Source organism: Equus przewalskii, chromosome 2 (genome assembly GCF_037783145.1).
Source record: "Equus przewalskii isolate Varuska chromosome 2, EquPr2, whole genome shotgun sequence".
NCBI lineage: Eukaryota > Metazoa > Chordata > Mammalia > Perissodactyla > Equidae > Equus > Equus przewalskii.
Window position 1 is genome coordinate 86,787,045 of NC_091832.1, and position 13,718 is coordinate 86,800,762.

General features: G+C 40.1%; 1 protein-coding gene across 14 annotated transcripts in view; it reads left to right on the top strand.

The window, feature by feature from the left end:
- ZNF827 (zinc finger protein 827) overlaps positions 1-13,718 on the top strand; it is a 163,840-nt gene that overhangs the window by 61,436 nt on the left and 88,686 nt on the right. For all 14 annotated transcript variants that reach the window (XR_011537111.1, XR_011537110.1, XM_070608882.1 and 11 more), the window contains exon 5: positions 3,318-3,551. Coding sequence is in view for 12 of the 14 variants with exons in the window: in XM_070608882.1 (XP_070464983.1) it covers positions 3,318-3,551 (234 nt within the window). In the remaining 2 variants the exon portion in view is untranslated. The remainder of the gene's footprint in view (positions 1-3,317; positions 3,552-13,718) is intronic.

Consider the following 13,718-nt stretch of genomic DNA (forward strand, 5'->3'; position numbering starts at 1 on the left):
CCAAACCCGCAAACCCAGGCCGTCGAAGTGGAGCATGCGAACTTAACCACTACGCCATGGGACTGGCCCCCTCACATGTTTTGTATTTATGAGCTAATGAGGTATATCATTAGCTATATGTACATTTCCCCAGCACCTTACTAGTTTTATGCAGTTCTTGACATTGTCAGAGTGAAAACCAGTTATGAAGTGCCTTGCAAATTTGTAATCCAACAACATACAGCTTACCTATTGTTTTTTTTTTAAGTGTCTTATTGAAGTTCTTTTAAATCTGGGTTGTCCTAACAATGCTAAATACCTTAATTTTTTTCTTAAGTCTTATGTAGCATGCATTCTGACTAATGCTCCTAGAAGCTACTTTTATATCTTCAGAGAGCATCAGCTTAATGGTTGCCCTCTGTTGAAGTTGGGATTTGCTTCTAGAGACTCAGTAGTTTCTTATCTCTTTTCTAGCCTCATCTTAGAATTTTTAAAAGTTTTAAAATAAAAGATACGGCACTAAAGCAGTTTTGAAAATACATAACCATTCACTTTATGTTATTCCTTCCCAAAGGATCAAAGTTACAGACTTCATAGAAAACACACTATTTAATTATTCTGTTGTGACTAACTAGGATGCTCTTGGAAAAAGATTTTATGAAGAGTTCTGGAAGAAAGAGTTAGGGCAAGAGCAAGCTTTAGGAGGTGGCCAGCAAGAACCCCCAGGAAGTGGTTGAAAGGGGAGAAGTATGCTAACAGAGCTCTCCTAGGCGCTACCTTCCTGGTAGAGGTCAGAAATGCATACTTGAAGATTCCTCTGGAGACTGTCCTTATTCCCTTTGGTTCAGATTCCAATGGCACTGCCCTCAAAGGGCTAGATTTTAAGCACTTTTCCTTGAGATTTTTCTCGACTCCTCCTTTAGTAATGCCAGAGTCCATGTAATTATTCAAACACACCTCAGTAAACGCTGTGGCATAGGTAGCAGAGCTTTTAACTTGATCTCTAGCGTCTTATCCGCAGTCTAGTGATGAGATCCAGGAAAGTACTTCTGATTGCCTTTGGTGGACTCTTTGGGGGTTCTTAGTTGTGTTTACTACAGGTAATAGTGGAGCACCATCGCACGTCACTAATTTGTAGCCAACATAGTTTACTCATCAGCAAGTATATATTGAGTGCCTACTATGTGCCATACACTGATGTAGGCACTCAAGATACATCAGTGTTAAAGATCACAGCCTTCACGAAGCCTACCCTCGAGTTAAAGAAACAGATCATAAATGGTTAACATAATAAATAAGAAAGTTGCACAGTATGCGATTATTTGGGCTGCCAGAACAAAATACTGCAGACTTAGTGGCTTAAATAACAGAAATGTATTTCTCACAGATCAGGAGTCTGGGGCTCCAAGATCAAGGTGTTGGCAGGTTCCCGAGGCCTCTCTCTCCTTGGCCTGCAGATGGCCATCTTCTCACTGTGCCCTCACATGGTCTTTCCTCTGTGCGCCCACATCGCTGGTGTCTCTTTTCTTAGAAGGACACCAGTTATATTGGATCAAGGCCCCACTCTAATGACTTCATTTAACCGTAATTACCTCCCTGTCTCCAAATATAGTCACAATAGGGGTTGGGGCTTCAACAAAGGAATTTGTGGGAGGAGGGAATGCAATTCAACCCCTAACAGTATGTTATCAGGTGATAAGTATTTTGGGGGGAAAGGAAGATTAGAGTAGAATAAGAGAGATTGGGCGTACTGTGGGAGTGGGGGTTACAATTTTGGACTGAATGGTCAGAGTAGACTTCATTGAGAAGGTGGTATTTTAGCAAAGACTTGAAAAGTCAAGTTACATTCAAATGTTGTTATAGCACATGGACCAGAGGTGGAGGAGTAGTTGGTGGAGGTAGATAAGGGACACAGGATGAGCAGGCCATGGACTGGCTTCTAGTCCCAGCTCTTCATCTTTCTGGTAGTAAAACTTCCAAATTCACTTTGGCCCTCTGGGGTCCAGCTTCCAAATATGCCCAGCTGTGTGAACTTGTGATTCCAGAATGTACATTCTTAGAAGGGCAGGAGGTGGAAAGAAAGGACTTGGAGCCTGTGTATCGGCTGGGGGCAGATGGTGGGCAGGGATGATAGGTGTTTGCTTTGGGGATTTATTTTCATCTTTTTATTTGTTAAGTAGGCTTAAGGCTCGTTCTGATAAGCGTTACTAAGAACCCTGTACTGGGTTAAGATCTTCTTTCTCAAAAGACAGACACACTTAATATCTCCAACCTAAAGTTCCTACCAGTTGGCTCTTTAAAGGGGAGCAAGATGCCTGTGAACATGACAAGTGGGTAGCAGAGGATGCTTGTCTCCCTTCTTGGTCTTTTCTGTATAGTATGTAGCTCAGTGGGTGAAGGTCTGGTATGGTGCAGCCAAGCCACAGAATCCATCCCATAATAGGCCAGTTAGCTCTGCCCTGACCACACACCCCATACCAACCAACCATGCTAAAAATGGAAAAAGGACATTAGTGGAAAAACTGGTGAAATCCGAATAAAATTTGGAGTTTAGGTCAGAGTAATGTGAATGTCTGAGTTCTGACACATGCACCATGGTTATGTAAGATGTTAACATTAGGGAATGCTGGGCGAAGGATATATGGAAACTCTTTGAATCATCTTTACAACTTCTCTGCAAATCTCAGATTATTTCAAAATAAAAAGTTTTCTTTAAAAATGCCCGTTATGGACTTAGAGAAGACTTGGGCTACAGGCACGGACCAGAAAAACAGTGCCAAGCACATGCCCCACTTTTGTGGGTCAGTATCGTTAGCTTATAATGAGGCAAAATTGGTATATCTCTAGTCTGAGCTTTTCTCCGTGGCAAATTCTCCATCTTCACCTCACCACCCCACCCCAGGTTTTTGCTTTGAGTATTGCCTCTGATTCGTGTTCATATTCAGTATTTTATGGCAGAATAACTGCCTGGAAGCATTATTCTATAATAGGATTGGTAGGGAGAGTGCTAATAAGTCAGAGAGACAACAGCACATACAGGAAAGAAGACATTGAGAGAAACCAAAGAGAAAAATGCCCAAACACTTTGTAAAGGCAGCACTTCTTAAAATATGATAAATTGGAAAGATTCAGAAACCCACCTTCTTCAGAATCCTACTCTCATGGAGGGAATGTGTTTCTGTGCCCTGGGCCCAGCCTATGTTGATCAAGTGGTGGTCCCCCTGCTGTTAGCACAATTTGATTGTGCATTCCATACTTCATGAAGTCGGGGGGCAGCTAAGAGGGGGAGTGGCCTTTTATATATGTATATATATATAATCCCTTTCTTCTTTTGACAGCTGCAAATCAGAAGGAGCCCATGAATCTAAATTTTAAAGTGAAAGAGGAGCCTAAGGAAGAGGAGGCCCTCAGTGCCACCTTGCCTCGGTCCAGCTATGTGTTTAGCCCGGAATCGGAAGTCCCAGCCCCAGGCATCTCTGAAGACACACTTAAGCCCCAGGACGGGAAGGGGAATGTGCTAAGGCGGGATATGTCAGTCAAAGCAGCATCTGAGCTTCTCATGAAACTATCAGGTACTTGATTTATTTTAAAATATTCACATTCTGGTCGTTTCACTTGCAAGCCCACGGGGCTGCTTCCTGCGTGGCTTCTGATTAGCCTAATGGCGGCAATATCACATTATTGCCGTGAATTCAGGGATGATTGGATTACTAGGCTTAAATTCTTGTGTTGTATGTCTGAGTTTGTTTGTGGATGTTAGCTGTGTACGTGTCTTATTAAATACAGCCTTCTTTTCCTGAACATGACTGCAAATTGTTGCAAAACACTGCTGCTTTCTAAGGTGGTGTAGGTCATAATTTTAAATGGGTTCTAATGATATTCAAAGCACTTTCTGCGAATTGATGAAAAGGTCTATTCTTTTCTAATAGAGGACCTTGCATTTTTTTGTGTATTTATATTATATTCTTTAAGAACCATTAAAAATATTTTTCTTAACTTAATAAGCAGTTGAGGTAGCACTTGAAATAATTACCAGTAGAGTAGCAATGAGATTTTGTGAATAGAAAAATTCATAATGGAATATTACAAGAATTAATCTAAGTTCTTAGGATGAACGAATAATTTTTATTAGTATCTAAATGTAATCCCAGCTTATCAGATGTTGACAAAACAGGTTATAATTTGAAATTTATGTATTTTGGATTCTTTTCTGCCCAGTCTCCTATGTGTCCCATTGCCTTCGGAATGGGTGAAATTTAGTGTCTTTTAAATTCAAAGGTATGGCTGTCAGAACATGGAAAGAAAAGTTGTATCAATAAATACTCCTTACCAAGTCATATCCCATCCTTAGTTCACTACTGTTTAAAGATGATTTTTAGAAACTGTATTCAAAATGCTAATTTGAGTCAAAAGCTGTTTTCATCTTGTAACTTGCTGTACTTGGAGGATGAAAGCAGGATAGGCATTAGGGAGTCTCCTTCCCTGTGTAATTTCATCGGCGATTCTGACTGTTCCTGGTTGACGAGTAGGTTGGAAAGTAAGAAACCAACAGTGATTTACTTAGAGTCATTATATCAGAACAGTTGAAATTCTTATGTTTGCCAGTTGGTGGGGTTAAGAATTCTTTCCCTTTGATGTTAATTCAAAACATACTGGAACTTCAGGGAAACCTGATTTTTTATAGATAAAGCATATCAATTATTACATCCCTATTGTAGCCCCGTTTTTTTAAGCTTTGCAGTGATAGCGCAGCTTCTATGTTGATGGGAGGTCTGGCAAGATTATGCTGATTGCTGAAAGTTTAAAAAAATGGTGTTCAAGCCAACATAGTTTCATGTATTTGAACCCTCTCTCCTGTGTCAAAAGGTCTTGATGACATAGAATAATCTGTCTGTTGTTTTTTCCACTCAATTCAGAGAGGTCGCACAGCTCTCTCATTTCTTCTGCCATAGCACACACTTTCACAGTACAATGACATTAACTCTCTTCCAACAGTGACTTGTCCCCTCCCAATGGTAAGATTCTTGTGCATGATATTTCTATTTCAGAGTTTGCTGTGCAGCCAGCATTGTGCACGGAGAAAGCTGGGGTGGCACCAAAAGATAATATGCAAAAATGAGATTTCACGAAAGATGTTCTGCAAGGAAAACATGTTATCTTAATCCTTTTGGATGATGCAATTTGAGACAATGAAGTATGAAATCATTTCCTCGATAATAATGAGATCCCTCAAATAGAATACAGCTATGCAGCCATGCACATTTAACGATATTTGTGGACAGCAATGGCCCTTCTAAATGTTTATGTTGAGTTTTATTGAGTACATGTGCTGTGGGGTTCAACAACAGTTAAATGGATGACATGGTCACATTTCCGGAGGGCATCTGCCCTGCTTTGTGGTATAGAAGTGAAAACTTGTTTAAAGACTAAGAGAACTATTTTTTGCCCTGAAAAAATTTCTCAGCATTCTATGTGCAACAGACTTAGGTCAAAGAAATATGCCTAACAGTTGCTACTTTCTAGATGCTTGTGGTCTAGTCAGAAGTAATCCAGGGCAGTGGAATCCATTCACTGAGTGACTTTGCACTTGGAATCTGTGCTTCTTGAGTCTAGCAGACTGCGGTCAGGTAAACTGCAGAGAAGTTTCCAAGTTAGTCCTAAAAATAGGCGTATAACTTAAAAACAAAAGTCTTTTCATTCCTAAGCCACAAGGTAAAGTGGACTCACCCTTTATTAGGTTTTAAGTGGATATTAGAGTTTTTAATCACAGATTGATCAGTGCTTTTGGAAGAAGGAAGATGTTGGGAAAAAACTTCCTATGCTCTTCCCTCAAATTCTAATTTCAGCAATTTCAGTGTTCATGCCCCGAAAGACATTTAAGTAAAGGAGTTGTCAGTATCTTCAGACTCCCTTTTCCATGATATTTCCTGTCCCTCTATAGACGAGAGGAGCAATTCACTTCCCAAAGCATCTATGCAGGTTAGTCAGGGCTGCCTACCTGATTCTGCAAAGCCTTGCTGGAGGTGTTCTTGTGGATGGGAGTCCCCATTGCTTCCTGCGTTGCTAATTTTCATTTATAGTCTTCTGTAACGCTGGGCAAAATCCTTTGGATCAGAAAGAGTTGGGTGAGAAAAGTACGTCCCGTGCATTATCATACATTTTTTTTCCTTCTTTCACTTTTGACCCAAGGAATAATTAAGATGTGGAATAAAAGGACTTTTCTTCTCTGTTACTTATTTCTCTGAGATTAGAAGCTATGATCTGGTGGTTCAGGCCCTTTCAGTCTTTTCATTGAATTAATTAGAAGAAGCAAGTCAACAATTTTGGCTGCTTCATTTCCAGTTTCAAATTAATTTATGTTAACTCCTTAATGATGGATGTTGGGCACATGGCCCAGTCAAATATCATGTGAAAATTTCCTATGTGGAGAAATCTCTATAGGTATATTGTTTTCCAAACTGACGTTTATGGTTTATGGGAAAAACACAGATGAGTTAGAGACTAGGCTAAATTTTTCATTAACTGCATGTTTGGGAAAATCTGAGTTTTCTTCCTTCCTGTGGCTCAAGGTCCATTTCCACTCGTTAATTGGGAAGTTAAGTGCCTGACAGCTGGGCCAAGTAAATTGATTACCATAAAGAAAGCAACTCACTCTAAGGAAACCACTGGATGTCTGCAACTACCTGTTGTTCTGTGACACAAGCCAGACAAAATGATCAGACTTTTCTGCTCAGCGTATAGTTGCCAAAGATAATTCCCAGAAGTTGTGATTTAAGGAGGCCAAAATGCTGAAGTTCAATACAGAGGATATATAACGTTAGATAGACTGAGAGAATCAAGTCAGTATTAAACTCTGGTTTTGCAATGTCTAATAACCTCGCAAACTTATGGAAATAGGTGTTTTATCACAGATGTGATGTAATGTTGAAAGTGACACAAATTTTATCTGCTGTCTCTCCTATGCCTTAAGAGAAGTAGCTAGACTCAAAGCGATAAAGAAACATCCTTTTCTCCCTTTGGGGAGCCACATGTTTACATGGGGATGCATTTGTAAAATGTCCCATGTATATAGTTGAACCTAGAAGTAGCAGTTAATGCCATTTAAAAATATGAATTTCCAAAAAATAAGTAGCTGGAGAGCTGGAGTTATTCAGAAACATGAATGAAAGATTAAACATTTAAATTTATCTAACATGCTAAATAAAACTTCCTGTTAGACCTTAATTTGAAACACATCTATTGATTTTCTCATTTCTGTGCTCAAAGAAGGAAATCAAGTGGATTTATACTTGTTTCTAATTTATATTCACTTATCCTTGCCTAGTCTTGGAGAGAAATATAAATTATAATTGCCTCTTACAGAGGAATTCAAATAGGCCCTGGATTTGAAATACCTAGTGAGGTAGGTTCAAGGAATCACCTAAGTAAGATAGGTCTTCAGCTATGAGATATTTAGAAGCAGGTAAACTTGAGTAGGATGAAGTTTTAAGGTGAATTTAATCTCTGAGGTGAACTGAAGCAGACAGGAAAGGTACCTCAAGATGACTTTATCAACAGTTCTAATTAGGGCCCTTTGGGTTGTAAATAACAAATCTTTTCCAGTCAGTTTATGCAAGAAAGGGGAATTTAATAGGAGATGCAGGTTTGGGGTTGACTTAGGTTGACTTACGAACCCAAGGGCAGGCATGCAGCAGGGCCTCGGTCCTCCATCGCAGCCAGGGGCTGGAGGACCATATGGAACCCAGGAAGCCCTCACCCTCCGCCTCATCCCTGCTTCTCTCTGCGCACACAGTTGGACTTTTTGTTACCCAGCCCACGTGGTAGAAAGTGGCAACTACCAATAGCTTTCGAGTTTACCTCTTGTTCAAAAGAGCAGCTAAACAGAAATTTCTTAGTCCCAATTCCAAACTCCAGCTGATTGCCTCAGCTCCGTTGGGACCCACCAGTGGAATCTTCTGCCGGATGTAGGGATAAGGGCATGTTGGGCAGGCCTGGCTGCTGTCATGTAGGCTTGCTGGGAGGAGAAGAACCCCCAGAAACACATCATGGGAGGGCAGGAGTGAAGGTAGTGTGAAACCAGGAAGATAAACAATATGTACGAACCACAAAAGTTCAGAGGAGCAGATTATGATCATTGCTGTTATTTAAATTTTGAATGCAAATGTGTTTTGGCCTTTGAGTGATGTTTGCCTTTCCTTCCTCTAAGACCCGCCCAGCCAGGACTTTGTCTAACCAGCCTCAACTCTGTCCGAGCTGAGGCAGTGCTCCTCAAGGTGTGGTCCCCAGACCGGCAGAATCAGCATGGGTTGGGGAGGTTAGGGAGGTGTTAAAAGTGCGAATTCTCAAGCCCTCCTCTGGACCTAGCTGAAACTGTGAGGTTTTTACAAGCCCTACAGGTAACTCTGACAGCTAAGTTTTGAGACGCACTGTGCTGAATAAATGGTTAATTGGAGAAATAAATTTTGTCTATCTCAAAAGAATGCCTTAGGTTGAAGCCGACAAGAACAAAGCTCTATTAAATGTAGATTTTACTTTTTAAAAAGAACCATCTCTCTTCACTGGAGATTCTTTTTAATTTATTATGAAATAATGATATCTGGGAACCTTTTTTAGAAGAGCACATGTACCTAATAAATCAAGATAGTGTTGGTTATGAGTCTCAGATAATACTACTTTTGTTCAGTGTTCTTTGCTGTTAAATTTCATGATTATTCCTGGGCAATGTTGGCATTCTTTTAGGAGGAAAAAGCTTCCTCCCACCCCCAATAAATCAAAGACTATATTGGAGACTTTTCTATTCTAAAGAACTCCTTGAGATAAATTAGAGATTTTAGCTACATAATTTCTCAGGGCACAAACTATTCACTGTTCTAGTTGGTATTTCTCCATTGGAAAATTGTAGTCTATCAAACTTTATAAGCAGTGTGACTTCAATAATAATCTGCAAAGATTGGGCCCGGCCCCCTGGCCGAGTGGTTAAGTCTGCACGCTCTACTTCAGCGGCCCAGGTTTCACCAGTTCGAATCCTGGGCACAGACATGGCACTGCTCATCAAGCCATGCTGAGGTGCCATCCCACATGCCACAACTAGAAGGACTCACAACTAAAAATACACAACTATGTACCGGGGGGCTTTGGGAAAAAAAGGAAAAGTTAAAAACAATTAAAAAAAAGATGGAAAATAGTGGTTTAGTTTTATATTAATGTCATCTCATATCTGCCTCTTTCAGACTTACAAGTTATCTAATTAAGAGGTGGAGAAAACATGGGTGGCTTAGTTGTGCCTAATTCCTTATGATACTACCTGCTTACACACAGCTGAGTGTAGAGCTCACGCCTAAAGTGAACAGGTGGACTTGATAGCAAAGCTATCTAAAAGAGTCCAAGAGTAATGTGGAAGTATCAATAGAAAAGTATTTTGTTTATTTGTTTTATTAATATTGTCTGTCGCATCGTCAAATACATGGTACTGAAGAATTTGAGAGCATAAAAATGTTGAAATGGCGTAATCTAATCATTCTGAAATTGAAAAATACTTTCTTTCACTTCAACTTTTTTTGAGCACCTGGAGAAATTTATTGAACCCAGTACTCTACTTTTCTAAGAATTTATATATTTCAGATGGTTATGTGTTAGAGGGGACTTCCAGACTGATTTTTTAAAAGCACCATCCCATTTCTAAAAACATCTTTATTGAGATATAATTCACATACCATAAAATTTACCCATTTAAAGTGTACAATTCAGTGGTTTTTAGTATATTCACAGAGTTGTGCAATCATCACCACATCTAATTACAGAACATTTTCATTGCCCCAGAAAGAAACTTCATACCCATTAGCAGTCATTTTTTATCCCCTGTCCTCCCCCCGCCCACTTCCAGCCCTAGGCAACCACTAATCTATCTGTCTCAGTACATTTGCCTGTTCTGCACATTTCATATGAATGAAATCATACAGTATGTGGTCTTTTGTAACTGGCCTCTTTCACTTAAGCATAAAGTTTTCAAGGTTTATCTATGTTGTAACATGTATAGGTGCTTTATTCCTTTTTATGGCTGAATAATATTCCATGGGATATTATTGGAATGGATACGTCTATAATATAATGTTAATTTTATACATGGTATAAAATGCATATGCCACATTTTGTTTATCTGTTTATCCACTGATGACCATTTTGGTTGTTGCCCAACTTTTGCTGCTATGAACATTTTTGTACAAGTTTTTGTGTCAACGCATATTTTGTTTTTCTTGAGTGTATACATAGGTGAGGAATTGGTGGGTCAGATGGTAACTCTATGTTTAACATTTTGAAGAATCGCCAAGCTATTTGCCAAAGCAGTTGCACCATTTTACATCCCCACCAGCATGTGTTAGAGTTCCAGTTTTTCTACATCCTTGCCAAAACTTGTTATTGTCTGCCTTTTTTATTATAGCTATCATACTGGATGTGAACTGTTAGTATTTCATTGTGGTTTTGATCTGCATTTTCCTGATGACTGATGATGTTGAGCATGTTTTCATGTGTTTATTGGCCATTTGTATATCTTCTTTGGAGAAATGTCTATTCAAGTCCTCTTCCCACTTTTTAATTGAGTTATTTGTCCTTTTCTTCTTGAGTTTTAAAAGTTCTTTTTATTTTTTGGATATAAGTCCCTTATCAGATATATGATTTGCAAATCTTTTCTCCCATTCTGCTGATTATCTTTTCACTTTCTTGATGGTATTATTTGCAGCACAAAAGGTTTTAATTTTGATATAGTCCAATTATCTCTCTTTTCTTTTGTTGCTTGTTACTTGCGATAATTATAGAATTGTCACACTTTCCATAATTCCAAAAATTAGGTAAAAATGCAGCCTTGTTTAATATTAAAATGAAAGCCTGTTTTTACTTATATTAGCACAGTATTTAATTTTCAGATATAAAGCTTATGAAGCCTAATGTATTGAATAAATACCTGCACAGTGGAGTTGATGCCTCTGATTTCTATATTCACTATAGCATTCTGTACTTCAACTGATGGCAAAGAATATTTATATGTCAATTTTTAAATGACTTGTAATGAATATGACCAGCAATGAGCTTATAGCTAATGGCCAGATCGCTTTCCTCATTGCCATATCTATCCTAAGCAACTCTCAGGAAATATGTGTGAGTCTATATATATATAGAAATATGAATTTGTGTACAAATATGCAAATACAAAGAAAACCCATAACTGAAGAAGTTGGATCTTAAATAAGAATTAGACTCTTTTTTTCAGCGCTTAAAAACTTAGTGCAAATTGGAGCTCTTTGGAGTGCAAAAACCGTATCTTGTACAAATAGGGAACAGATCACTTTAATAAGATACAAATGTGACATGTTTATATAGCCAGAGAATTCTTTTCTGGAAGGTCTAGATCTTGTTAAGCTCAGAGGATATACAGAGGTGTTATCTGCCTGACGGTGTAGTCAGGACAGAGTCGGAAATAGCCGTCTGCAGCTTTGGAAGGGCTATTCTTTTTGCAGAAAGAAGAGGGGACTTCTAACAGATTCTCCCACCATGACTGGTGGTACACTGACTCTTTGACTGTCAGCCGCCTTCTATTTATTGTGTCATTCCATACACAGCTTACAAATCCTTGACCCCACACACCTGAGTGCTGTTGCTGCTCTCCCCACTCTTCCAGCTCACCCCCACCCTACCCGGGGCCAGCGCCTCCTTTTCCTCTTAGAGCTCTCACCCCTCGGGACACCCTTTTGCTTTCTTGACCCGGCTTCCTCTGCCTCCCACACTGAGGCCTGGGCCTCAGAAAGGCTGGACTCAAAGGGCTCTTGTTTTATTATCATCTCCCTGTTGCATAGCTGCATATGTTAATGTAGCCACGAAAATTTGTATTGGCTTGCCTTCCCAGAAACCGGGCAAGAACTTGGAAAGGAATTTCGTATGCTCCACCTTCATTATAGATTCCGTTTCTGTTTGGCTGGACTTGGGGAGGGAGGGTTTTGATCACAGCAGGGTTGAGGGTAGGGCTGTAGGGCAGAGGTGCTGGGTAGGGTAGGGTGAGGTGGAGGAGTTCCAGATCCTCCTTTGTAATACTGAGCAAACGAATTAAGGAGAACGCCTAGGAAGTGTGTGTGCAGTTGGGATAATGTGTCCTCCTGTATTCCTGTGTTGTTTTCTGTTTTCTGGTATAAATGACTACAGATGTGATCTTATTGACAACATAAACTGTGACACAGAGGCCATTAGTAAATATTGTTTGATGGTGACAACTCTAAGAAGAAGCTTTATTTTCTGAGGGATCCAGTTGCAGTGTGGATGCAAATATTTGAGTGGCCAGTGAAACATTCTGTTCCATTTTTCACTCAGAGGACAAATTTCCCAGCCAGGTAGAAGCTGTGTACCTTATCACTGCATTAGAATCTCGTACACCCTCTAGCTTTTTATGCTTCCTACCCTCAGCCTTTTGGGCTCTATGTTACCACAGAGTCTTGGGAGGGAGAGCACGACCATTGTTTTCCTCAACAAGAGATCTAAAACTTTCTCATTCCACAGTGGTTTTTCTTCTCATCACCATATTAACCTTTCACCTTTAACTTATTGAGGTCAAAGAAGAGGAGCATTTGCATATATAGTTAAACCCCATGGATCCTGTGCCCATCTGGGTACAAGCTGGTCTCACAGACCTACCTCTGGGGAAGGGAGTCCTCTCCCACTGCCAGATAGCTTGTCTGCTGCAGAGCGGCCCCATCACTCACTGAACAGGGACTCAACTGGGTGATGGTGCCCTGACCGTCAGCACCTTGAGTGCTGGAGACACTCACAGTTTGAGAGAGAGGAGACCTGTTCCCGTTGGGCAGGGCAATGTCAACATTAGCCCAAGAGTGGGAAACTCCCATGAAGAGAACTATTTCTCCCTTATGGCTTCTATTATTCTTATAGGAAGACAAAGGATTGAAAAGTGGTATTTTTATCAAGGTGTGAGGACCTACGACGTTCTTTCTTTCTAAAAGGATCTTCGTCTTCCCTCCTAGTAACCCTTCTGTGTATTTACTCCACCCATGTGTATATTTTCCCCATATTTAAACCATCCCATGTGTGTACTGTGAGTTCATTTACTTCCTATTTTCTAAAATGTGGTAGCAGCTGGATTCGTGCACATTTCCTGGTTTCCCGTGGCTTGCCCTCCGCTTGTATCGCTTATGTCCACTGGAGAAATGGGGGAGGTGACAGAATATACATGTGCCCCACCACTTTTTATCTTAGGTCCCGAATTAGGTGGTGAGAGGGACACTATTTAAAGAATAAATTACCAACTTATTTCCTTACTTCCAACTACTGCCAACCGTATCCCCGTAAACCCACCTAGACATATATGCATGCTTCCCCACTGCTGCCACTGGAAATTCTTCCTACTATTTGAGGTGGGGGCATTCATGGGGACAGCCATTCTGGAGGCTTCCTGTGGTCCACGTACATGTTGCCAAAGGTATGCTTAGTAGCCCCTCTGGTCGAGAGGGAGAGAAGCTCTCCACAGAGTCAAAGGGTTAATGAGGATGAAAAGTGAAATTGTGGTGGTTCATGGGACTTCTTCTGAGAGCAGAATCTTCTCTTTGAATTCCTCAGTGCTTATTTAGCCAACATATTGGGTACTATGTAGATAATATTTTTTTCCTGCACTATTTTTTAAGAGCTGTGGGAAGTAAAGAAGAAAACTGGGGCCCAGGGGGATCGTTTAATTGAGACAGATG